This window comes from Serinus canaria, chromosome 5, assembly GCF_022539315.1.
Source record: "Serinus canaria isolate serCan28SL12 chromosome 5, serCan2020, whole genome shotgun sequence".
NCBI classification, from domain to species: domain Eukaryota; kingdom Metazoa; phylum Chordata; class Aves; order Passeriformes; family Fringillidae; genus Serinus; species Serinus canaria.
This window is the reverse complement of record NC_066319.1, coordinates 29728490-29753743: the sequence shown is the minus strand read 5'-3', so window position 1 is coordinate 29753743 and position 25254 is coordinate 29728490. Positions and strand designations below refer to the sequence as shown.

General features: G+C 39.2%; 3 protein-coding genes across 4 annotated transcripts in view; 2 read left to right on the top strand and 1 right to left on the bottom strand.

Annotated features, from left to right (window-relative positions):
* Positions 1–3694, top strand: part of PALS1 (protein associated with LIN7 1, MAGUK p55 family member) — a 53165-nt gene extending 49471 nt beyond the window's left edge. For both annotated transcript variants that reach the window (XM_030240024.2, XM_050974721.1), the window contains exon 14: positions 634–3694. In XM_030240024.2, the coding sequence (XP_030095884.1) occupies positions 634–810 (177 nt within the window). In that variant the 3' untranslated portion in view covers positions 811–3694. The remainder of the gene's footprint in view (positions 1–633) is intronic.
* An 898-nt stretch (positions 3695–4592) lies between these two features.
* On the bottom strand, positions 4593–13832 carry ATP6V1D (ATPase H+ transporting V1 subunit D). The gene is made up of 9 exons (XM_030240025.2): positions 13667–13832; positions 11137–11254; positions 10488–10567; positions 9115–9182; positions 8414–8458; positions 7886–7989; positions 7433–7499; positions 6084–6162; positions 4593–5456 (listed from the first exon to the last, which is right to left on the bottom strand). The coding sequence occupies exons 1-9, from the start codon at positions 13705–13707 to the stop codon at positions 5315–5317; spliced, it is 744 nt and encodes a 247-aa protein (XP_030095885.1). The 5' UTR covers positions 13708–13832; the 3' UTR covers positions 4593–5314.
* Positions 13833–13973: 141 nt separating this feature from the next.
* On the top strand, positions 13974–24283 carry EIF2S1 (eukaryotic translation initiation factor 2 subunit alpha). Its single transcript, XM_030240466.2, has 8 exons — positions 13974–14124; positions 15975–16216; positions 17604–17683; positions 18129–18280; positions 20719–20825; positions 22587–22684; positions 23317–23460; positions 23737–24283. The coding sequence occupies exons 2-8, from the start codon at positions 15976–15978 to the stop codon at positions 23860–23862; spliced, it is 948 nt and encodes a 315-aa protein (XP_030096326.1). The 5' UTR covers positions 13974–14124; position 15975; the 3' UTR covers positions 23863–24283.
* Positions 24284–25254: the final 971 nt, after the last annotated feature.

The window sequence follows — 25254 nt, the reverse complement described above, 5'->3', positions numbered from 1 at the left end:
GAATATTTCTTCATACAATACAAAAATAAGCTGAGAAAAATAATCACACTTTTAGAATCTAAGTGTAAGAAAAATTCTGAAATCAAAACATTTATACTTCTGTCTTTGTATCATTTATCTACACTGCGATATTCTTGCTTTTAACATATGCCCTTCTTGCTCCCAAATGGTGTTTTCCATATTTCTGCAATGTTATTCACCTGATGTTATGGTGATTTGGTCAGCCTAAATGCGTGGCTCTCACTGCTGTGTATTGAACAGTGTCACCAGTGACAGCTGTCTCCTTTGGCTGTTAGGTGTTGGTAGTGCCACCTGAATGCTGCCTTGTTCTGCACTGGTCCAGTCTCCCTCAGTGAGATCAGTGTTGTGCAATGAGCAGTGCTAGGTCTTCCTCTTTTTCTTCAGCCTGGCCAGTTATTTACTCTTTGCCACTCATAGCCAATCAGTCAGGATTGTCTTGAACACTCTTAGTTTTCAAATATGGAATGTGGTTGAGTGTTCCTGTAAACTTTTCAAAAGCCAGTAGCAACACCAGAAGTGTTTGTGTAAAGAAATGGAGTTGTTCCCTTTCCCTGCTGCTACTGTGGGGAAGAAGCTTTCACACCTACACTAATTCTCTGTTTCTGATTGCAGCCAGAAGAGCTCAGAGAAATCATAGAGAAGACAAGGGAGATGGAACAGAACAATGGCCACTACTTTGATACAGCAATTGTGAATTCTGATCTTGATAAGGCGTATCAAGAGTTACTACGGTTAATAAATAAGCTCGACACAGAACCCCAGTGGGTGCCCTCCAGCTGGCTACGATGAGAGCAGTTCCAAGGGACAAATGGACTTCAATCTAGTTACCTTTCCAAGCAGATCATGTGTAGGTCTGCCCAATTCTAATACAAATGCATGTGAGCTCTAGACCTCAGTGGCAGCATCCTTTGCCAGTGAAATTGCGTATTATTGAAGAATACGCTGATCAGCTTGTGAGCCAGTTTAACTGATCTAAAGATTGTCCAGGTTTTCTTTCTCTGTGGTCGAGAAATGGAGACCATGTCAGTACTAAATTCTAAAGCTTTAGATAGATTTTTCTAGCAACTACTTTTATACATAAATCCACTTTTTTAACTTAGAATCACCCTTAGGACAAAGATTTTAAGTGTGTTTGTGTGTGTATATATATATATATAGTCCATGCTGTCACATAGTTATAAATATGAATGTTATTTAACACTTAACTTAATGAGTTTGTGGGACATGATGCTAGTTCAGGAGCATAATTCTACAGATCATTGGGCAGAGGAATAATCTACACATGAAAAATGTCAATGAGAAAACCTCTCCTGTTCAAAAAATACACAGAATGAAGATGCTGCTCTGGTCTGGAGCTTCCCTGTGAGGCTTGAGTTAATATTTTAATTCTCAAACATTCCACTTTCTAATAGCACTGTATTGAAAAATGTGTATAATGTAAATATTTCGATCCTTGTGTCTTTTTAGTCAGACTTTTAAAATCAGATTTGACTGCACAGTAATTTTAGGTCCAATCAAAGATGACTATTATATTGAACTTCTAGATGTGATATTTTTATGGTATTTCCTTTAAAACATACCAACTGATTGGAGCCGCTGTTTTTCACAGACTTGTAGAGGCAGAAAGGCAGAGGTTATATTTTTGTGAAAATATATAGTTATAAGACGTGCTGCTTGAAAGTCAACTAAAATTCTCATGTTTTATAACAGAATACTGACTAATACAGACTGATGTGCTGAACATTGGAAGACAGTGGGGTTTTTTAATCTCTGCAAATGGTTCATTTTGTGGCTGTTGGACTAATGGACAACTAACTGGAATTAAAATAGTTGAATGTAGCTACTGTGTTATGAGTATTGTAATTCACCAGCCAACTTATTGCCCTGCATTTGCTCAGTACTGCAGTGAAAATGTGTGTAAAACACTGGTAACTGACTGAGAAGTCACAAGAAAGAGGAATATTTTTAATGGTTAAAACAAAAAACTTGAAATAAGGGAACAAAAGGTAAGGTCTGTGTCCTGATGCATTCTGCAAAGCAAGTGGGAACATCTCTGCATCCTCAGATGATTCTGGCTGTGAAGGTTTAATTGCTGTGGCTGTGTATCTGCAGTGGGGCTGTTGTTGCTGACACTAAATGAAATAGTATCTTGGCTGGTTTGGGTAGCACAAAGAACCTTAACTGTGAATATCTCTTTTAGCCATAGTGTTTCTTTGTTCCTACAGGTAAAACACTGGAGTTATGTCAATGCGCAGTTCACTCCTGACTAATGTTGAAGGATAAAAAAGCAGTTACTGTTTTCCATTCTGTCTTGCCCTAAAATGTTAGTAGAACAAATTCACACCCATAGTTAAAGAGCTCAGAGTATAGAGCAGATATAAAGAAATTGTCAGATAACTGTCCTAGGTACTGAACTAATAATCAGTACATTTTTGTGTTGAAAATTTGAAGTATAGAAGTGCATTCCTGTCTTGCTAGAAAGCAGAAGTATTTGCTGGTTTAATTAATATTTAGGGCTGAAAAGCAAAGCAATTAGTGGGGATAAGTAATGATGCTTCAGAAAGAAAATGGGGTGGAAACTTGAGTATCTTAGTTCAAGTCAGCATTAGAAATAATTCTGTGCTACGGTTAGCCTAAGGGCTGGATATTCAAAATTGTGGCTTTTTGCCTCACATTGCAGGCATGTTCTCAGTTTCATCCATAGTTTGTGACAACAGCAGTGTTCAGGTATATTATTGATTCTACCCTTTTTAAAGAAAGATTATTGTAAATGTATTAGGTTTTTGGGTATTGAATGTTACAAGAAGGTGGAAAGCAGTAAACATGTTGAGTAAGGTTAACCTAGCTCAGTTGTGTAGGTGCTGTCAAAATTCTGCCAGTCACAATCAGCTCAAGGTAGTTGCTGAACCCCCCTAAGTATTCAGCATTTATAGGCAGCATCAGTCTCAGCAAATCACGCCATTAATGTTATTTCATTCATGCTTGTCTCCCATTTTCCTGAAATGGTGTACAGGATCTGTTTTTATACAAATGAGCTTTTGAATGTAGACTTAAAGCATATTGCTTGAAGTTGAGCTCTACTCTCCTAATTCCCGAGGCACACAGAACTCACTGACATCCACAGAGAGGTGCTATGATAGCTTTTAACCAGTGTTAACTTTGTCTCTCTCCTGCTGAAAGGCAGAGCTTGAGCAGCACTGAAATATGTACCTGGCTGTCCATCTCCTGCCAGCTTGGACCTGGAACTACCTTGTGTAAGAAATCATTCTGTCTTGTTTAATGAAAAATGTGTGCTTGTTCCCTTGAGAATAAAAGAAAATACATAGACATCACTGGTAGAAGTCTTCAGCCTTAACCCAGGCTTTGTTGTGAGCTGTATCAGACTGAAATGAGGGTATTTGCATTTTTACCAGTCCAGATTTAATTAAAAATAAATGTTAAATGAACTGCATAAAGAATTTTTGAATGTAATTAAATGAGACTTTTAAAAATATTAGATGGGGGGGTTCCATGCCTTAAATAATTAAGGTAACTTTACTGAGACCTGTGGTTAGCCCCACATTTTACTTTTATACATATATCTGCACTCTCTATTTTGAGACATCATGAACTGCACACTAATGTAAAAATGTAAAATATTTCTAGATTTAAAATAAATCACTGTACAATTTTACTTCTTGTAGTGGATCTTGAGTCTTCTTTCTGCCACTTTGGTGAATGTGTGAAACATGCTGTGGCTCATCAGTGCCCTGCAGGATGTTCTGTGCACCTTCTGACACCATCCATCCTGTGGGAGAGGCAACAACAGGTCTGCAGAGCTCCAGTGTCTCTCTTTCAAGCTGGATCTCTACATTACAACAGACTGTGGGCCTACCATTCAGCTGTGCTGTCTGCAGCTACACAAGAGAAAAGGCCTTATTCATACAATTCTAAAATAATTTTTTAAAGGTGTTAATATAAATTTATTCCTTGCAGTTACCCTGTATCTGCAGTTAAGTGCTGTGTCATGTTTAAAACGAGATGCTTACCTTGAATAGACTAGACTTGTAGTACTGGAAACTGACCTTGCATTAGTTCTGGGGCATGTGTTCAGTGTGCTGGTTGCAAACCAGTGTCTTCAAGAAAAAGAGCACAACCAATGTATTCAAGGAATGACTGGACATGGCTGTGGACTGACAAGGTGGTGATAGTCAAAGGTTGGACTCAATGATCTTTGAGGTCTTTTACAACCTAAATGATTCTGTGCTTCTGTCTTTAGAAAAGCAGCTCTTCAAACTGAGCAGAGTCTAGTGACAGCTTGCTGATCAGCTACTCTCTTGGACTCCACTCATCAACCTTGGACCTGAGAATTGCAGGAAGGATGGACTGCTGTGTATTCAACGCTGCTTTGCTTGCCAGCCTACTGAAGCAACAAGATTTGCAGCAACATGTAGCTAATGTTTTTTTTACTATGTGCTTTTGGCAGGAGAGAGCCACTTCTCTCCATAGCTACTTATTTAAAGCCGTAAACATTAAGTAAATGTGGGCACAGGCTGTAAGAGATGTATTCTGTGTGGTTCCCATGTCAGGCGTAAAGGGTGAAGCAGAGGTTTTATTTTGAAATCAACACAAGCTTTTAAGACTGCCATCTTCTATCAACTTGAGCCAGACACCAGGTATTTTAGCAGTTAAAATTTACACTTGTTTCTAGCACAGACAGTACACATGTTGGCAGAACCTCTAATTAAAACCATACATATTTTAGGCCAATGGTAACAATCGTGCAACAAAAATATATCACAGAAGACTGTGGATTTCATCAACAGGTTAGAAAGCTAGAGTTTCCTTTACAGGGATTTGACTTGAGCTATGCCAATTTTGGCTATAAGCAACTTGAACGTTACTGGTTCAGCAGCAAAGAACATCACATGCATCTTCCTCCCTAAGTAACATTTTTCTCTGCATGTACTAGGAAGGGGAGCAATTAGATGAATCTGATTAGGCAACTCCAGAGCCATCCTTCAAAAAAAATACAGCTATCAACAGTCATTCCTACTAAGTGAAGAAACAGGCTGAACATGGACTAGAAGGCTTTCCTTACAGTAAAGCATCTGACCCATTTCTGCTTTCCCCCTATGCTGCAGTCAAGTTCCCAGATTTCTAATCTCCCAGGAGAAATCCACAATCCATTCAACTCAAGACTTGGACACCAAATGAGAAGCCACGTAAGTATCTTGGAGGCAACATGTCTTGAATTATATTGCAACTGGACATTCTGTATTATGGGTCCCCTGCTCCCAGCAACTGTGCAGGGTTACTCGAAGAGAAGGTCCTCATCCTTCTCCTCTGCTAAGAGATTGGCTGGCTCACTTTCCTCGCCAGCAGCCCTCCGCAGCTCCCGTTCTTGATCAGACTTTTCTTTCAAGACTTTTTTCTTTTCCTGGATCTTTTTAAGCCTGTGAAGAGAAATGCAGCTTTATCTGTGAAGCAAATGTGTTTTCATACAACGGGTTAGTAGTTATACCATACAACTTGGATTTGATAAAGCTACCTGGAAAAGTTCCACAGGAAACAAAAATTCTGTAACAAAATACCAAATTTGGCAAAATGGCAGAAAAAAAAAAAGGCTTTTATTGCTAGCTGTTGCAATTGAAAAACTTGACCAAACTAAATTATATTCTTGTCCCTAAACACTGCATTATACTATTCTGCTTGTATTTAATCGAGATCATTCCTCTTTCATTCATTTCAGGTTTGACATTTTTGTTTCAGGTGGCCCAGAACATTGACTGTATTGGCAAAGGTGTTGGTTGTTAAAGCAGAATACTTCAGGGTACTGTATCACATCATTCCCTCTGGAAGAACAATGATATAGCTATGTACAAATTAATGGAAGGGATTCATTTATGACTTTCAGACAAGTAATTGGTGAGTGCCTAGCTCTGGAAACTCCATTTGCAGTAAGAATGAGGTCATGTTTAACAATGTTTGCTTCCACATTTGGTGAACAGTTCTCCTAACTCCCTTCTGAGGAATGGTCTATGTTAAGAAGAGACCAGTCTAAGCTTTGACTAGACTTTTACCTGTAGAATTCCTCTCGTTCTCGTTCATCCAGTTCTGTGATGATATAAGAAAGAGTACGCTCAATCCTGGGAATAATCACTAAAAAAAATATAAGGAAGTTGGGATGCTGTTATATTAGCCAGGAAGTTACCTAATGTATTGCACAGATGTTGTCTGATGTCAATCTAGTAATTCTTTTGGCTAGGAGAAATTTATGTCTTTCATGGAAGATCATACTATTTCCTAATGGACAAGTACACAAAATAGAAAAAACTCCTGACAAGCGGGCAAATTTGAATTACAACTATGTTCTTCCATCACATTGTTTCAGAAACTTCAGTATAGCACCTTTACTCAGAATTACCCATTTAAAAAGGCCATCATGAAAACAAATATCCAAATAGAACACAATCACAGAACAAAAGATAAGACACTAAACACAGCTTTAACACCAAACTGCACAAGCTCTGTGTCAGAATCATTTGTTGAAAGAAGAAACCTGTTACCAGCACCACCAAAATTATTTGGAAGGCTGCAGAGGAAACCTTTTCTAAGTCATATTCTCAGTGATAAGCTGCAGTTAAGGCCTGTATGTTCAAAGAAACCAGTCTATTAAAAAACTGCTGAGATGGATGATTTGGAAACATGGACTGAAATACATTACTATGTACATGCAAAAGTTATTAAATCCATGACATCTAAACTCAGAAAGCAACTTGAAGCAGTCAAAGCACTCTGGACACTGCAGCAAAAGGAATCACAGCCAATGATGGGATTGTAGTAGTACTTAAAAAATGGCAAGAAACAAATTTACAAACAAGAATATGAAGAACAAAGAATTCAGATAAAAGAAAAATAACAGGGTATTGACATAAGAACTGTTCCATCCAAAACCAAGAAGTCACCAGTCTCTCCACTGGGCACCACCATTACAGTTTTAAAGTTCATTAGAGTTATTTAAAGTTAAATATATTTTAGTTGTTTGAAGTTTATTATGCTAGCTATTGGAACATCTTAACATATAGAAACATCATATCTTTTGCTTCTAATCAACAGGCTTCACCAGTTAAATCAAAGTCACTAGCAGGGACTGCAGAATATTTCCAAACTTTTGTCCTGTAGGTTCTTAATACAATTTCCTGATTACTTTCTCATGTTTGCTTACTCATTTATCTCTCTGTCCTCCAGCCCATTCCACTGGTCTTTTAATTGTTTTCTTTCTTGCAATATGCCTAATTGTAATGCTTTTTAGAAAGCATTCTTGAACTGGTGAGAAATTCTAACAAGAAAGAATGACTTCCTTGACCCTGCTCCTCATCTTGCATAGAAACAGAAAAATGTTATGCATCCCAAATGGAAAAATACTCACCATGTTCAATTGCATTCACACGTCTGTTTGTTATTTTAATGGCTTCATCCAAAGTAATAAAGGATGTCTGATGGAATGGATTAATAAGTTAATACATAACATGACAAATTCAACATTTCCATCAATTCTGTACACAAAACCAAAGAGCTCTTGAAAGCCAAGTCTATAATGTAGCTTTACAAACCATGTCCTTGATAGAAGCAGAATGTTTTCTACTAATGTCACTAGCACGCTGAATACTGCACACTAGCAGTTACAAATACCAACTCTCCCAAGAAGTTTCTTCTGAGCATTAAAGAATAAGGATTTCTCTGAAGCAGTAATATGGCTAAAAAAGTTTTGCAACTTTGCACAGCACTGGAACTATAATAAGCTACAACTACTGAAAGATGATACCTTCATTTTAGAAAAGTGAGAAACCAATGACCCTGTTCTTTTTTAACCCTCACCAACCTGTAACGAGGCCAGTTCCACAAGCAACTCCACAGCTTTGGCATAGTTCCTCTTCAGCTTAGCCAGCTGTTCTCCACCCCTGGCCAAGCCAGTCAGCTCATAGCCTGAAATAAACAAAAATTGTTACTATTGCTATTATAGTGTTTCCTTGCTAGATAAAAATTAACACCTTACACACTATAGGGATATAAAGAGCTTATCAAATGAGAAGCTAAAGCCTTTGCCCATAAACAATTGTCTTTATAGTGGTTTATGTTGTGAATGTCTCTAGTAACACTTAGAAGTCTCAAAATCTGGAAATAAAAGTCTTCTCCTCGCCTGAAAAACTCACTGATTTCAGAAAGCAGAATCTTTTAGAAGTTCCTAATAATCCCTTTATGTCACAGGAGCAGGCAAAACATCAAAGGAAGTAAATACCCCTATGCCTGTGATGTAAACTGACTTACCATTAAGACATGACAATATTTCTGTATGAGCCTGGACTAGCTGTAAGTACATAAAGACAGAAAACAGTTGGGTTGTACTTACTGTCCCCTCCTTCCTGGTAATGCTCAAAAACTGGCAAGGTTACGCCTGACAAGAGCAAAGAAAAATGCATGTAAGAGACATAAAGGGTTACAGATTTATGAAGTACAGCTCACTTTTACCCCTTTTGCTCCTGATTATGTAATGGCAGAAGCTTTGTTTACAAAATATTCCCACATAGCTTGGAAGAATTAAGTCATGCTGGTTTTGACATATAATACGGAACTTCAAAATTGTGTTGAGTTTGCAGAGATCAAGATCCATGAAAAATTCAGGGAAGTACTCTGGTTCATCTCATTTTATTATGTTTAGTAATATGTTCTCTTGGCTTAAGGTATATTTCAATCATTCAATCCTGATTTATCTGTCTTTTTTTCTTTATAGACAATTGTGTGGATAGACAATTGCTTGAAATTAATTTAACTTTGGGGCTTAACTCCCGATCTGTTTTCCAGTAAAGCTCTATGGGTGTTATACTTTGTCCAGAAATTCAGAAAATGGACTGCAGTTATACACACTCATTTTGTTTTACAAGAGGTAAGTAACCAAATATAAAAATCATAAGCTGTATGTGAAAAAAATAACAAATTACAATTGTTCCCACAGATAGGTAAGAAAAAAAAGGAGACTGTTTGGATACATTCCTGTCTATTTCCACATCTCCTCCCACAATTCCCTTATGAGTTGGCCTGGAAAGGAATCACCTGCTACATTGTCTTTTTTAGCTCGGATCTTGACTTGCGCTTTGTTCACATTTTGGATCACAGTGGTACTGTAAGGAAGAAAACACAGGTCCCAATCAGGAAAATTGAAGTGGTTCATTAACTCATCATTAGATACAAGATGAATCAGTTATCAAATAGCTGCAAGGACCTGGAAAGTGTTGTCAGTTCAGTTCTCCTTGCAATTCACTGCAAAGTCTTCAAAGCTAACACAGAAGCTTTGAAAGAAACAGGTTTCCAGCAAAGTTTGGAAAAGATGCAGAGTCCATGAAATGTAACTTTAAAAATGTCTTAAACCAAGTTTACAAAGCATAGCTGAAAAACTAGCCAGCTGTCTGGCAGATTATTTTAATAACATTGAGTCTAATCAAACTGTAAGATTTCTTTCACAATGAAAGTGAAGGAATTTCAAGGCTTTAAATGCAAACCAAGGCCACAACGTTTTGTTCATTTTACATTCTAAGTATTTGTTCTTTCAGACCATTAATGAGTTTATTTACCCACTACCATATTAACAAACTTGGACTTGTACAACAATTCATCTTGCAATCCAAAGTAACTTAAGGTCTTCCAAGAACAGCTCACTACAGCTAACTCCTCTGCTGAAGTCCAGTTTACTTACAGGGTGGAATCTGACTTGTTTATAGCTAAACACAGTGACTAGTTAGGACAGGAAACAGCACTATATCCAAATGAAAGGGCAAAAAGACTTTTCTTCAGCAGCACGCAGATTACTGCTGTGTCTGATCACTTGGCTCTTCCCCATTAGCTGGTAGTACCATCAGCTAAATCTTAAACACTTCCACATGAACATCTGAATTAATTACACAAACACCCTATACAGAACTGTAATTTATTAAAATACAATTAAAGTATCCTGCTGGAAGAAAAGGATTTGTTTCCCCTCTTGCATACAGCCCTCTCTGGCCCTAGTGAGACAAAGGTCAGCGAGGTAGGAGATAAGAACAACTGGTAAAATCACTGTGACTTACTGGCAGAAAAAAACACACATGACATCTATCCCTCAAATTCACAAGAAAGACTAAATTAACAAATTGCCAATACTCTGATATAAATTCTTGCTTCCCTACATTTTTGATTCTAAGCCGCAAAAAGCAACACCTTCTCAAAAATTTTGGTAATCTTTCCACTTTGTTTGGCTTCCAAGGGAGTTTTCATCATGCAAGTTCTCTGTCCCCTGCCTTTACATAACAGAATTTAGTTCAACCCATCCACTGTCATATTTTTTAAGGTGCCTTTAAGAATTTACCTTTTTTTCCAAAAGAGAAAATAATAATCTGTTGATAGCTCTTTCCCACAGGTAGGACATCTCATGGAAGCCCAGCAATCCTCACCTGAAATCTCCTGCTGTGAACTTTGCCTCAGCAAGTGAAAAGGCAGCTTCTCTCATCACCTCACCCATCAGCATCTTAGTCTATTAAAAAAAAAAAAAAAAAAGGCAGCAAATACAAGGCACATTGTTACTCCTTTTCCAGGATAAATAACTAGCAGCATAAAGAGAAGAGGAACAAGTCCCATCTGAACAGAACTTCTGCTTGCTAGTGTACCTAGTAATGCAGGAAACATTATAGATGTGCAGTATCCCCTCAAGCCAGATAAAGCAATAAAAATGGGACTGTTAATACCAATTGGACATGTTAATACCAATTAACATGTTCTGTTAATTGGTATTAACAGAATATGTTAATACCAATACTAAAGTATTTGGCAGCATCATGATCAGGAACATGGGACACAAAATAAAGCAGAGGCTAAGACTGTCTGGAAAGAGGTGAAGAATATTAACTCTTCCAAGTTTCTGTATCATTGCAGCCAAAAAAACATAATTCTGCTCATGTGTTCTCAGTAGTCTCACTTAAAAAAACAGATTAGCCAGAAAGTCGTCCTATATTCCAGCTTATCTCATGATGTTAGGAGAACAGGAATGCACAACAGACAGAACAGTAAAGTGAGCCAAACAAAGGAAAATTCTAATTTACTTACCTCAATAATTTTCTTGAGGATCTGCCTGAATCGAAGTGTCAAAGCATCAGATTTTTTCTTCAGGAGGTTACGACCTGTTTGGGCTCCTTTCAAACGAGCCTTCATGATGGTCTGAGCCCTGGTAAGCAGAAGAATAAAGAAAAAACATCCTGCATCATCTGAAGGGATTAGGAAAAAAACTAATGTGAAGTTTTCTGACATGCATATGATGGAAATTATGAAGCAACCATGAAACACCATTGCAGTAAAACAAGATGGCCACTTCAAGACAGAATTTTAGATTCCCCTTTAAAATCAAGGGAATTTATACTACTCTCCATCATCAATGAGAACTACAAGGTTATTATCTGTGAAGTCAAAGCTCATAGAAAATTGACAAGACATCTTTCAGTGCTTCTATAATAGAAAATAAGATTTTTCATTTTTCTTCATGACTTAGAAGTACCAGAAATCAAACTACTCCAAATACCCACTGTCACTGTGACACTGGTACTGCTTTTAAGTTCTTTTACTGCCATGTCATCTTCTCAAAATCAGACAGAGCAAATTCTTCATGTGGTCATAACAGCTGATGCCATGTTCTGATTTTACAGAGCAAGAAGATGCAGCAGTTGTACATTCTGGTTTTCCTTAGCTTCATATGCGGCATGGGAGATTTACAAGCTATCAAAGACAATCCAAAGCAGCAACAATTTAAAAAGGATATTAGGGAGTTAGCTGTAGCTTTCACCTTTTCATCCAGTAGCACACTTACAGGTTTCTTGTATGAAATTAGGAACTGTACTGCTTTCTACATGCAGCCACTGTGCACAAAAGACACTGCTTAAGTCAAGTTCTTACACACTTCCTCTCTGACCTTGGAAAAAGTGAGTATAATTAAGATTCTATCTACACAGTGGAATCCATTACTGGCCACATCTACTGGCATGTGATGAGAATAGCTCCATTAACATCTACCAAATAAGTCTAACTGAAAAACATTAATACTTCATGAATGTTTATGATTTTTAAAAAATCAGAGAGTAAAAAGGCAACTTTACTTTCCCAACTAGCAGGTGGCTGTCATCACCTTGAACTAACTTGTTTGCTCTGTTCACCACCTGCCAGAGACTGGCTGGCCTTCTAGTTCGAGCAAGATCTCACTCGCTCTGAGAGTGCAATAAACAAAGTCTTGTTTACTCTCAAGGAAACTGAGCAGCTTCTGGAATTGAAGATATCCAGCACAGAAGAGGCTCATACCAGCAAGCCACTTTATAACAAAAAAAAAAAAAAAAAACAAACCCAAACCAACATAAAAAGTAAACCTTGTGAAATCCTCTTCTGTCAGTTAAAAAAATTGTTGTAGACACAGGACATCTTTATTTTGCCATTCCAACTTATATTCCTTTGGGAACAGCACCCACATTATTGTCTATCACCTCGTTTGAAACCAGGCTTGTAAATATTAGGCCTTTGTACATGACCACCCTCATGCCACAGTGACACATCACCTCACTAAACCAGATACCTTTCAAAAGTGATTGAGGTGCCCCCTCCTTGCACACCTAAACTGAATGAAAAAAAGCAGTACCAACGAGCAAGACTGAGACCAGATGACTTAGTGTATGCAATAATCCATTTCTGTGTATGCAATAGTTTATTTCTAAACTAAATTTCAAAACCGAACATTTACCATGTAATGTATTAATTTTTCCATATAAACTGCTATTTTATATGTCCTGAGCTCATACAGAGTGAATAATTATTATTTTATGTTTGAGGTTTTCTGTCCTTCAAGGCATCTTTTATATTATAAAGATTATGTGCAAGCAACCCCCTTTTATGCAAGAAGATTTGAAACAGCCTTTCCCCTTAAAGCAAAGTCTGTCTGTCCTGGAGGGCTCCAAAGAGAAACTAAACAGTGTTATTAAATCAGCAATTTTATTCAATTGTTTGTGTTAGTTTCAACGTCGGCAGCTTTCTAAGTCTCTCAGGAGACATCTGATTTCATGACAAATAGTTTGCTGTCTGGAGCTGGAAAATTACCTGATTGTCCACTATACTGGGAGCACTTTACTTCCTTCTTCTAACGCTCTATGGCCAACCTCTCGCAAAGCAGTATCCTCTGTTGCAAAGTTAAGGGAAGCTGTGGTTCCGTTTGTCCATTTTTCCTACACATACATTCTACAAATTGTTCTTTTTTAAATAAGGTTTGCGTAATCACATGATTTTAAGTCTCACACCCAGCATCTCGGTGCCGGGCCCTGCCACAGCCCTCTGAGGACAGACAGAGCTGATGTGGAGCCTGGAAGCGGAATGTGAAGTTTAGGACCAGCGGCCCTCAGCGGCTCCGTCACAGAACCGGGGGAGCCCCGCTCAGCAGCGCAGCGCGCACACAACCGGCAGAACGACTCCGAGCGCCGAGCCCCGATGAGGAGCCCTGAGCGCCCCGTGAGCCACCGATCACGCCGCTCCCGCCGCCTCGGGCACGGCACGGAGCCCCCGCGCTCCCCCCTCGGCGCTATCCCGACCCGTCCCAGCGGACACTCACATCCGCGAGGGGAAGATCTCGATGCGGTCCTTGGCCGACATGGCTGCGGCGGGGCGCGGGGCGCAGCGCGGCGGGGCCGGCTCGGGCTGTCACCACTGTCACCGCCGGGGCCCGGACCGGCTGTCGCCGCCGCCGTCACGTGACTCGGCCCCGCCCCCCGCGCGAGGCGGTGCCCGCGCGCAGGGGACCGAACCCGGATGCTCGCGCGGCGCCGGGCGCGCCGCTTGTGGTCACGTGTTCCCCGGGGTCGCTAGGAGGAGACGCGATTGGCTGAGGCCGCGGCTCTGGCCGCCCGCCGCCAGAGGGCGTTCGAGGGGAGCGCGGCCCCTCTCTCCTCTCGGCGTCCCGGCGCCTGCGCAGTGAGGCGGCAGCGGCCGGGTGCACGCGGCGGCACGAGCGGGGCCAGCGCGGGACTGCGGGGCGCGAGCGCAGCGCGGGACCCCCCGGGCCGCAGCCAGGTACGGCCGCGCGGCCCGGCTCGCGCCCCGGCTCCTCCCGGGCGGCGCGCGCGGCCGCGGCGAGCGGCGCCGCTCAGGGCCGGGCCCGCCGTGACGGCACCGGCACCGCGCCCGGAGCTCGGCCGCCCGCCGGGCCGCGCTCCCCGGGCCTCCCGCCGGCGCCGCACCGGACATGGGCTTTGCCCGGCCCCCTTTCCGGTGCGGTGGCGGCCGTGGGGCAGCGCCCGTGCCGGCTGCGCCCGTCGCGACTAGCTCCGTTTCCGCCGACGTTGTGCGGCCGAGAGGGCCTCAGCTGAGGCGTGCCCAGCCTCTGGAAAAAGATGAATTCCAGCTTCGGCGTGGTGGGCGTAGTGTTACTCGTGGGGATCTTCCACAGAAGGCCGAAATAAAAACCTGGTGGCTGTGGAGAGGGGAGTGAAGGGCTGCGTGTGCTGAGCGCTGTTGGTCCGCTCCTCCTCGCTGTGGCTCCAGTTGGTCGCTTTGCAGTGCAGCTTTCTCGTGTACCACATAAGTACGGGTATTGAGCAGAGCTGCATTGAGTGGACTAGAAAGCCGAGCTGTGAAGTTTTCCTTTTTAAGCTTGGAGTTTTTTGTTCAGCTTCAGCTTACACAAAGTTATACAAAACCTTCAGAGTGTTTTTATAATGTTTTGCTAGTCTGTATTTCCCCTTTCTACAAGTTAAGAGTGGAAATAAGGGTGGACATGGTCTTCTGAATTGTGTGGACATTTGTACATAGCATTTGGCATTACCTTCCTATTCTGATTTTAAATTTTCTTATAGCTAGGAAGCACTGGCACTGCTGTAAAGATCATGACTAAAACTTCAAAGTGGTGACTAAAATCTTCTGAAGGAGTGATACATTTGACTTGGCATCTTTGGCTCCTGCTGCTCTAGAAAATTTTCTGTGTGAAACTTTAAGGCATAGACAACAGATCTAGTTATATGTTTAAAAGCATATGGATTCATTGTTAGAAAAATAAAGCAGTTAAGGCATTCCTTCTTACCACTACCTGATTATCAAATGTTGCTTTTTCCCTTTTTTTTCGTAATGTAGAATGAAGGAATTCTGTTTTTTTGATGTGATTTTGTTGGGTTTTTTCCCCTCCAGACTAGCAGTCTGTTGGGGGGCACTTTTTTTGCCCTTTCAGTACTTCAGGCCCGGCTAGTTCTATTCTGATTAATACCTTTGCTTTCTTTGCTGACAGTAGGCCTCTGGAGCAGGTCTTGCAGGATTACTCTGAACATGTAGTGCTGAGTTTAAAAGTCATACGGAGTCTGCTTCTCCTCAGTACTACCACAGCTTCCATCTGCCTCTTATTTTCTTAGCCTCATGTGCTGTCTTATTATGTGCATACAAAATCCTTCATGAGCACTGCATGCTCCTCTCCTACGTCCTCCTGCTCTTACAGTCCAGTTGATGATCCTTGAGAGTCCCTTCCAACTCAGCATGTTCTGTGAATCTGTGAGAATGTTACACACTTGTGACTTGAGATGCATGTGAGGTGTGCAGTGCCACCTTTCCACCACGTGAAGAAGCCTTTTCAATGTGCTGTGTTTAGGCAGTATGACAGGTGAAGTGGGTAATGAAGTCTGGGTAGCAAAGCTTTTTCTACATTAATGCAAAAAAGTAGCATCTTAGGAAATGGTTGTGGTAATAGTACTTGACATGCAAGTTAATTTGTTATTTAATTTCTATTGAAACCTAAGCACAACCTTATCCCAGTTGCTACTTTTTCCGCCCCTATTCTTCTCTATTGTCCCCAGTCCTCGCTGGTTTATTGCCATATTTGTAGGAGGAGGCAGTGATGTACTGTGAAATAAAAATGGGTTTTTTTACTCAAATTCCAGAATGCCGGGACTAAGCTGTAGATTCTACCAGCATAAATTCCCCGAGGTGGAAGATGTGGTGATGGTCAACGTTCGGTCCATTGCGGAAATGGGAGCCTATGTCAGCCTGCTGGAGTACAACAACATCGAAGGCATGATCCTCCTCAGTGAGCTGTCCAGGAGGCGCATCCGCTCCATAAACAAACTCATCCGCATCGGCAGGAACGAGTGCGTCGTGGTCATACGAGTTGACAAAGAGAAAGGTACCTGGGGATGTGGTGGGCTCTATCAGGATTGAATTTGTGGACAGAAATGCGCGTGAATTTAGCAGGTGTTTGTGGATTTTGCCAGGGCTGCTTTCTTTTGAGCATTGAGGTAAAATAGCCCATCACTGACCATATCTATGATCATTCTTCTGTTTCTCTGTGTCCTTTGGGAATTGGGTTAATGAAAGTAAATCACATCAGTAAAGATTTAAGTGGGTCCTCACCAGATCAATCACTGAACTATAGTGAAGTGGAATTATTTTTTTTTATACCTAGATTTTCTAAGTCAACTGAAGAGAAGGATCACTTGCTGTCAACATAAAAATCTAGATGCTAAGCATTTGGTGCTCACCATGCATCCTGTTAGTTAACAAGTCTCAAACCTTTTTGATAAAGGTGATGGCAAGTACGTCATCTTTGTGAATTCTGTAGGGTACAAGTTAGAATTGTACAGGCAGTTTTGGTTTTTCCTGTCTTTCGAACGTTTGAATCTTTGAAGGTTTTTTAAATGTAATTTCTATTGAGAACATTTCAGATTTTGATAATACTGTTCCATGCAATCTCTAAAATCTCTATCCAGCTATACAGAAATAATAAACACTGAGTGTGTCTCCTTGAAATATTACTGTTGGTATGCTGTTTCTCAAGTTATATGCTTTGCTAGAATACTTCTGAAACTGCAGGTAACTCTGAGAATAAATAATGAGTGATAGGATAAGGAAAAGCAGAGATGAAAAAGGGGCAAGAATAAATCTATTGCAGATAAATCTGAAGTGAAATAAGTTCCCCACCATCTCTAATGAAATTATACTTTTACAAATTAATCTTGTTTTCTTAATAACAGAGAAGTACATCTGGAATTCATCTAGTGGTCTTTTATTGAACTGGAGAATATATAGTTTGTGAGAAATAGGTGGAGGCCTTTTATAATTTAGAAGAGAGTTCAAAAGAAATTTTTTCTTGGGCATTTCTTTTAGGCTGAGCCAATTTATTAGGAAACTGTCAGAGCTAAAGTGATGAGGTGCCAGCCTTGAATTGAATTGTGTTGAGCACTAAAAAAAGTATGCATTAAATACGCTTCTTTCTATGTTGGAATGATTTTTTCCCAAACTGTGTACAGAAACATAAAAATAGATCCCTAGTTGCTGAGATAAAATTTGCTACTGTAAGTATTTACCGTTGAAAGAATTTTGTATCCTAGTTTGGATCATAATTTGCTTAAATTCATCAAGGTTTAGTCTTGTTTCTCTCCGTAGCAAAATATGGGGATACTGTAGGCAGGGAGCAAATCCTGAGCCAGAGTGTTTGTTCTTGAGTTTCTCTTGAAGGAGTCAGACTTAGATTGTACCATGGCTGACATTTTTAAAATCATCTTCCCCAACAGGTTATATTGATTTGTCAAAAAGAAGAGTTTCTCCAGAGGAGGCAATCAAATGTGAAGACAAATTCACAAAATCAAAGACTGTAAGTTGCCTTTCTATATTTAGGCCCTATGTATTTCCAGCTTCTTTCTTAAGCAACCAAAATGTGCAGACATAAGAAAAAAGTATGTGCATTCAGTCATGTGCATTCAGGTGTTAGGCATAACACCTGTGATTCTCATTTACCCATGCAAAGATATATAACCAGTTTATGTGTCCATGAGTGTTACATGATAAGCTGCTTATTAAATAATTAATAGGTCAAGAAAGGTGTCAGTTGAGAACTTATTATGTAAATGGGCATATTTACATTATCAGAAATCCAGAGTGTGAGCAGGTTTAGCACACTGTGGGCAACTTTTTATTTAAAAGATGTGCAGGTAGTTTCAGGCTCCCATCCTTACTGCTGTGTGGCCTTAACATTTAAGTAGAAATTTTTGTCTGCTTTCAGTATTTGGTTTGGGGTTTTTACCAGTGCGGTGTTGCAGGTTTACAGCATCCTTCGCCACGTTGCTGAAGTCTTGGAGTACACTAAGGATGAGCAGCTGGAGAGCCTGTTCCAGAGAACTGCCTGGGTGTTTGATGACAAGTACAAAAGACCTGGATATGGTGCTTATGATGCATTCAAGCATGCAGTCTCGTAAGGACTTCTTCTGTGCTTCTAGGGGCTTATTTCAAATTGCAGACAAGTATTTCCTGAAGTAGATCTGTCACCATGTTCTTTTGGGTTATTTCATTTGGTTTCTTTCCCAGAATCAGTATAAAGAATATACTGGTCAAGTAAATCTGGTAAATTTTGACATCAGTCTAATAGAGGAAGAACCACTGGTCTTTGTCAGAATTTGCCTGGTTTTAGTCCCAGGCAGATTTTATCAGAAATACCTAGCTTTATATCTGAAGACATTTCTACTCAGAGCTGATTGTCACTCTTCCACTGCACAGACAGCTTTTTTCATTTTTTAAATGCAGCAAGCTGACTTGTTGCTTCTCTCCACTTCTGAACTTAAAGAACGGGATCATAAGCTTAGAAATGGAATTATGAATGGAAAGAGGTGGAAATTGTGATGCTGAGGAAGTATGCGCTGAGATAGATGGCTTTTATTTTTTAAATGGAGTCTGATATTTTAATTTGCTTTCAGAATCGAAGTATTTGGTTTCCCTCTACAGAATCTGCTGTGAAATTGTCAATCCTAAACTGGATTTCTCAGTGAACATTTTCAGTTTTGTTCTTTTAGAGCACCTAAGTGTGTGCGTGATGAACTGGCGTTGAACGCTAGATGGCAGTAATAATGCTTTTAGAAATTGCAGTGACTCTAGGAGGCAGGGCACTCAGTCGTGTTTATAAGTAGCTGAAAACCAGCTCTGTCTTTTGGAGGAAGAAACAGCTTGTGTCCTCGTTTAGAATTAATGTGTTTTGTTTCATAGTTTAATGATTATTTTCTGGTGATAGCAGATTTACTGGTAAAGGGAAAATCTGGACATACTGCTGTAAAAGGAATTCCAGATCACTCTGAACGGATAAATACTTAGTTAAACATCTGTATAGTAAAAATTTTTTTAAAAACAACACTTCTAGTTACACTGGCTGTTTTAGCTTCAGTTGCATACACAACTAAGCACAGGCCTTTTTTTGCTCACTGAGTATTCATTTTGGAGCACAAACTTCTGAAGCTGTCTGTTCTCAAAACATCTTTCCATCAGTAATGCCTTAAGATTTCTGACTGTGGTCTGCAAATTTTATTTGTTCCTGTTGTGTTCCTACATAAATGTATAGCAGTTGAGTAGAACAATGTGGATATTGTTGCCTTCCTGTTTTGGCTGGAGTGCTGTGAGAAGTTTAAAATTCCCATTAAGAATTTGGATTGTTATTCCTTTCTTTGTACTGAGGATTAGTGTTTAGGAGTTTCACGCAGCATGATACCTATTGCAGAAATTGGACAGTAAATTTCTAATCAGTAAAAATCTAGTATTGAGAACCTCTGGTTGAAAGCCTAACAAATGCTTTAACAGGTGGATTTAACAGGATAGTTTGGAAATAAAGCAGAATTTGTATATACCATAAATCACTTCTGCCGTACAGGTTCATATTTTGATCTGTAAAATCTGTCATGTTTCTGGGTTCTGTTTGCTTGTTTGGCCCTTCTACTCTCTATACTTAGCATAAAAAACATGAAAGTTGGTATTTTATTAGCAGCAGAGACCAATCTCTAGTATTACCTCTGGCTTTTGGGCCATTTTATTTCATGTTCGCCTGCTGGTAGTTTTGTAGGTGGTCTGGTGTTTTTTTCAGAAAACTGTGACTTTTTGTCTCTGCAGAACAGGAGGTGTTTTTGTGCAGAACTTTTTTGTTCTGTTCTCTGTTTCAGATAGATTTGGGATAAATTTGATACATCAATAGAAAATTGACACCACTTTAAAAGAGAGCTGCTGATTTACGCTGGTAAACAGCAGAGGAGTTTGCTTCTGTGATCTCTGAGTTTGAAACCATAAGCTTGGGATTTAAAAAGCCTTTTTCCTTGCTTTAGCTGAGAATGCAGCCAGCAGATAAATATCTGTCTGCGATCCAGATACTGTTAAAAACAAATACCAAATAACATGGAATGAATGTGGGTTACTTTGTAGAATGACAAATATCTTGAGTTTGAATGAAATACTAAAATAATTTTAAAACTCCAGATTCATCATGGTTTTGCTTTTATGTGGTATGAGTTTATCTTCACTTTGGAGAAAATATAAAAATATCAAGAAGCTGGATAATTGTCACATTCTATTTATCTCATATTGAGGGAGCAGGAGAAAAGCAATTCCTTTGCTTTAAAAAAGAAATTTAAGTAATTCAGATTATTCCTTCCAGGAACAAATTGAGTAAACTGCTGTGTTTACCAATAGAAAATGCTTTGAAAATAGATGTGTTCATTTTCTTGCAGTGTTTCAATGGGTTCTTAAGAAATTTCCCAGTTTTCTTTACCTAGTAGATGTCTAGAATTATTCATAAGAAATGGAAATAGTAGCAGAAGTTTATGTTGTGTTGTATTCCTCTTCAGTATAACTTCTGTAACATTGCTTTGCTTGGCTCAGAGACCCTGCGATCCTGGATAGTCTGGATCTGACAGAGGAAGAGAGGCGTGTATTGATTGACAATATTAACAGACGTCTGACACCGCAGGCTGTCAAAATCCGAGCTGGTGAGTTCTTCCCACGTGCTCCTTGAACCTATCTTGATGCTTAGGTTGAGATGGTGTATCTTGTTGCAAACCATAAACTCAGTTAAAAGTAATGGCTCATAATGCTGATATTTGAATGGAGCTGTTCAGAATTAAGACACCTTAATCAAGAATTGCTTTCAAATTGCCTATTTGGGTCCTATCCCAAAGTGCAAGGTGGCTTTTATCTTTCCTTGGAACACAGACTGGTTGTCATGATAGATAATGTGATCTGTCATATTGCATTGGCACACAATGAAAGTAAATATTTTATAGTTATTACTGCATCTACAATATTCTTTTTCATTATTCAGAATTTTAAATTCATGGATTCCTTGACAGGATAATTGAACTCTGTCAGCACAGCTACAGCATGCACCTTAGTCACTTGTTCATAAACGTGTGAAAATAGTATTTCTAGCAGGTTGATTGCAAACCATTCAGTAAAATATATCAGCTCAAGCCAGTACATTTCTAATCTATGAGCTAGTTTGTCTTTTAATAATTTATTGTGGCCGAAAAAGCACATGACTGCATGACTTCAGAAAGCTTACTTCAAAACTGTAAATCTGGCTCTACAGAACAGCCTAAAGGCACACTGGCCATTAAACAGATAGTGTAGCTGAATCATGTTTTTAACTAACTAGATTGAGAAATTGCCTCTGCTCTGCAAGTGTATATTGAAGAGCATTAACACTTGCTGATTACTGTGGAGAGAAGAGATAAGCCTTTCCCACTCTGAAATCAAGAAGAGAGTACAAAAAGTAAAGTAATGTAAAATTCCTCTACCTATTGCTTTAGACTATCAGGAGTTAACACAGAGTTCAAAAATTTTATTTGATTGCCTTGAAGACTGCATTTACTAACATGAATAGCACTTCATCACTTTTGGAAATAAAGATCATATCTCCTTACTTTCTTCATGCTGCCTGATTTGTTCTGGTGGTCTAAGTCATTAATTTTGTCATCAGCGCAAGTGTAGAATCTTGCCATTGGCTTCTGTTCTCATCCTGAGACTGACTGGGATGTTCCTCTGTGAATTTGTTCCTGATAGTTCAGAATTAGCTGGTTTTTGTGAGTCACCTGGAAGTGAAACCAACTTCTTTGAGTAGCTTAGTCTTGTGCCATTGCTATGCAGGTAAAGAAATCTTTGACTTTACACTGATCAGGGTATTACAGATATCACCAATATTACTTTATGCCTTGATTTTCAAACACCTTCAAAAGGCTATAGCTAACTATAATTCTAACCATATGTTAACCTTATAAAAATGTATTCTAATGCTCCTCAAGTGATGCCTCTGTGCCTCTGTTGTAATTGCTGATGGAATTCCATAACTTTGTGGATGTGCTCCTTTTCAAGTTTCACTTTTCCTGATCTTGCATTTTCTTTGGTATTTATTGCTTTTATATCTTCATCTCTCTATGTGAAGTACATAACTTTTGGTGTTATATTTGTTGGATGAGAAGTGAATGAATATGAGTGTAGAAATTTGTATTCCAGCTTTTCAAAGCACAAGGTAAAATGTTGCATTGTCTAAAGAATTTATAAAGACTCTTACCTCAGCTTAAAAGTCAAGCAAATGTAATACCTTCCTCAGATTTGGAAGCTACTGAGGCTCTCATTGTGGATAAACATTGGTTGCTAAAAAGATGTATTAAAGCTTAAGTTTAAAAGCTTTAAATATTTTTTTCAGCTCTTGGTAATGGTAAAATTTTATTATTTGTATTTCTCTGTTGTAGATATTGAGGTGGCCTGTTATGGTTATGAAGGCATAGATGCAGTAAAAGAAGCTTTGAGAGCAGGCTTGAACTGTTCCACGGAGAACATGCCCATCAAAGTGAGTGTCAGTCTTAATACTGGAATCAAAGGCAAAGTTTTCTGATGCCCTCAGGGACCAGTGGTGTGCAATTGCTCTGCCCCATCAAGCCATGGGCCTGATTTCCAGCTCTTCTCCAGCAGGGCTGTAACACACTTCCTTCAATCATGTGCTGGCAGTCTTTCCTGTGATTGTGCAGTGCCTTTCAAAGTTTGGGGAAGATGTATTCATTCTGTTCAGTATATTAAAGTCTAGTATTTGCATAGAACAGACCCACTGTTCCTTTATGCAGTCTTAACTAGGCAGCGATAAATTTTATTTTCAGGTATAAGATTGTGTAAGAAAAGGAAAGTTTGCTCCACTGACATTTGAGTGTTAGTAGAATGACTGCTGTACCCATGCCTAGTTTTTCTTCCCCAACAGTTTTTGGATGTTAAGTGAACTACTGAGTAAGTGTTTAAAAAAAAAAAAATTGAGAGTACTTTCTCCTTTGAAAATTACTTTTTATAATGGTCTCTTATAACAAAAAGTCATCATTTAAAAAAAAGAAAACATATGGGTTTTAATGTTTTTAATTTTTGATCTAACTAGGCATAATATCTTTTCCTTTGTTACTGAGTTTGCTTTTTTCCCCAATCTTTATAATGTGGTAGATTAATCTGATAGCCCCTCCTCGTTATGTGATGACTACCACAACACTAGAGAGAACTGAAGGACTGTCTGTTCTGAATCAAGCCATGGCTGTAATTAAAGAAAAAATTGAGGAGAAGAGGGGAGTCTTTAATGTGCAGATGGAGGTAAGAACAAATTACATTCTAAAATACAACTTTTTTCCTTGTAATACTTCTAAAGTGCAGTAAGATCAGTAGTGCTACAAGAAATCTCAGCAAAAAATCATGATAAGTTATTAAAAAAACAGAAAAATCAGGACTCTCTGCTCCTGAAATAAACAAATGGCCAGAAAATCTGATTTTCCTGGGTTTTATTTGCTCTTTATGTAAAATCAGAGTCTACAAATCATGTGACCTTTCTTTATGACAGTTTGCCATGTATTCTGGTTTGGTTTTTTTCAGCCTAAGGTGGTCACTGACACAGACGAAACTGAGCTTGCAAGGCAGCTGGAAAGACTGGAGAGGGAAAATGCTGAAGTGGATGGGGATGATGATGCCGAGGAAATGGAAGCCAAAACAGAAGACTAAATGTTCTGGGATACTTAGAAGAGCGATCATATGAAAAATTAGAAACCCCATTGCAAAAACTCTGGACTAAATTATTCCAGTATTGAAAACTTCCAAAGCAAATATATGAAGTGTTTTCCTGTTTTAAAAAGAACAAAATGTAAAAGGCTCTTCTAGATAACATTTGGTGCAGCAACTTACACAAATTGAACCCTTTGAAAGGAAGTTGCCTAGTCAAATTCAAGACACAGATCTGGCCAGATGGCGTTTGCAGCCCCATACTTAACACTTTCATACATAACAATTCCTAATTGGTGATTCCAGCTCAGTGCATCTGTTCATGATCTTTCCTGGGAGCAACAAAACCAAGCAAGTGGAACAGTTCTATACAGAATGTATTTGAGCAAGTATTCAATAAATTTCTGGGCTATGTAACTCTAAAGTTTTGGGTTTTTTCCTCCTCTTCTGTCACATGACCTAGAGTGGTGTGAATATAAAACCTGGAATAGTATGATCAATGGGTGACTTCTGTTTACCATTGAAAGGGCTTTCTTTTGTTTGCTTTAAATCAAGCTGAGAATGAGTGGAACAAAATGTTTTACATTAATGTTTTCCTTGCAAGTTTGTTGGTGCAGACATGTTTAAATTAGCATTTCTGTTGTTTATCATCTGCATTTAGGGACCGAGAACTTGAAGACTTTGAAAATAGCTTGTTTCCATTCCAATAAACATAGCTAATAAATGAAAAACTACTTATAGTTGCACTTTGCTCTGATGGATGAATATAGCAGGAGCTTTAATGAAACATAGTTCAAAATGGGTAACCAATGTCTGTGAGCTCACTGCAACGTGACCTTCAGTTCTGCCTACCCTGTATCCCATTTATACTGAACTGCGGTGCTCTAAAAGGAAACTGTTTCTCTTCTCTGAAGAAGAGAAACAAGATGTGTTTTCTCAAGGGGAAAGAGTTGTGCTTTTAAAGTAACCTTTCCAACTTGCTAGGTTTCTATATGTGTGGGGGTATTTTTTTGTCATTGCTGTGTCCCATACTGCCCATTTTTTTGTTAATACTTCATTATGCTAGAGGGAAAATGCATGAAGAATGAGGCTTTTAGCCTTAACTAGACATTCTTATTATTGCCATGGTACAAACTATTTCCTTGCTACATGGAGTTGCTACAAAAGGCATTCTAAAGGGGCATACATATTGCAGTGTGCTGCTCGTCTGTGCTGGGGTGTCAGAGAAGTTCATGTGTACCCAACTCTGACAGTAAAGCAAAGCCAAAAAAGGTAAATAACTTTCAGTGTTTACAGATTGGAAAATACTTGAATGTGCAAATTCACAAAATGAAGAAAAATAGATTTTTAATCGTTTTCTCAAATTGTCTTTTCAGCAGCTGTGACAGCCTTCCA

Excerpts from the sequence above, each read along its gene's own strand:
- ATP6V1D (XM_030240025.2), bottom strand. The coding sequence starts at position 13,707 with ATGTCGGCCAAGGACCGCATCGAGATCTTCCCCTCGCGGAT. Across the intron at positions 11,255-13,666 it reads GAGATCTTCCCCTCGCGGAT|GGCTCAGACCATCATGAAGG; the intron begins GTGAGTGTCCGC and ends TCTGCTTACCAG. Across the intron at positions 7,990-8,413 it reads TTACCAGGAAGGAGGGGACA|GCTATGAGCTGACTGGCTTG; the intron begins GTAAGTACAACC and ends TGTTTATTTCAG.
- EIF2S1 (XM_030240466.2), top strand. The coding sequence starts at position 15,976 with ATGCCGGGACTAAGCTGTAGATTCTACCAGCATAAATTCCCCGAGGTG. Across the intron at positions 16,217-17,603 it reads ACGAGTTGACAAAGAGAAAG|GTTATATTGATTTGTCAAAA; the intron begins GTACCTGGGGAT and ends CTTCCCCAACAG. Across the intron at positions 23,461-23,736 it reads TCTTTAATGTGCAGATGGAG|CCTAAGGTGGTCACTGACAC; the intron begins GTAAGAACAAAT and ends GGTTTTTTTCAG.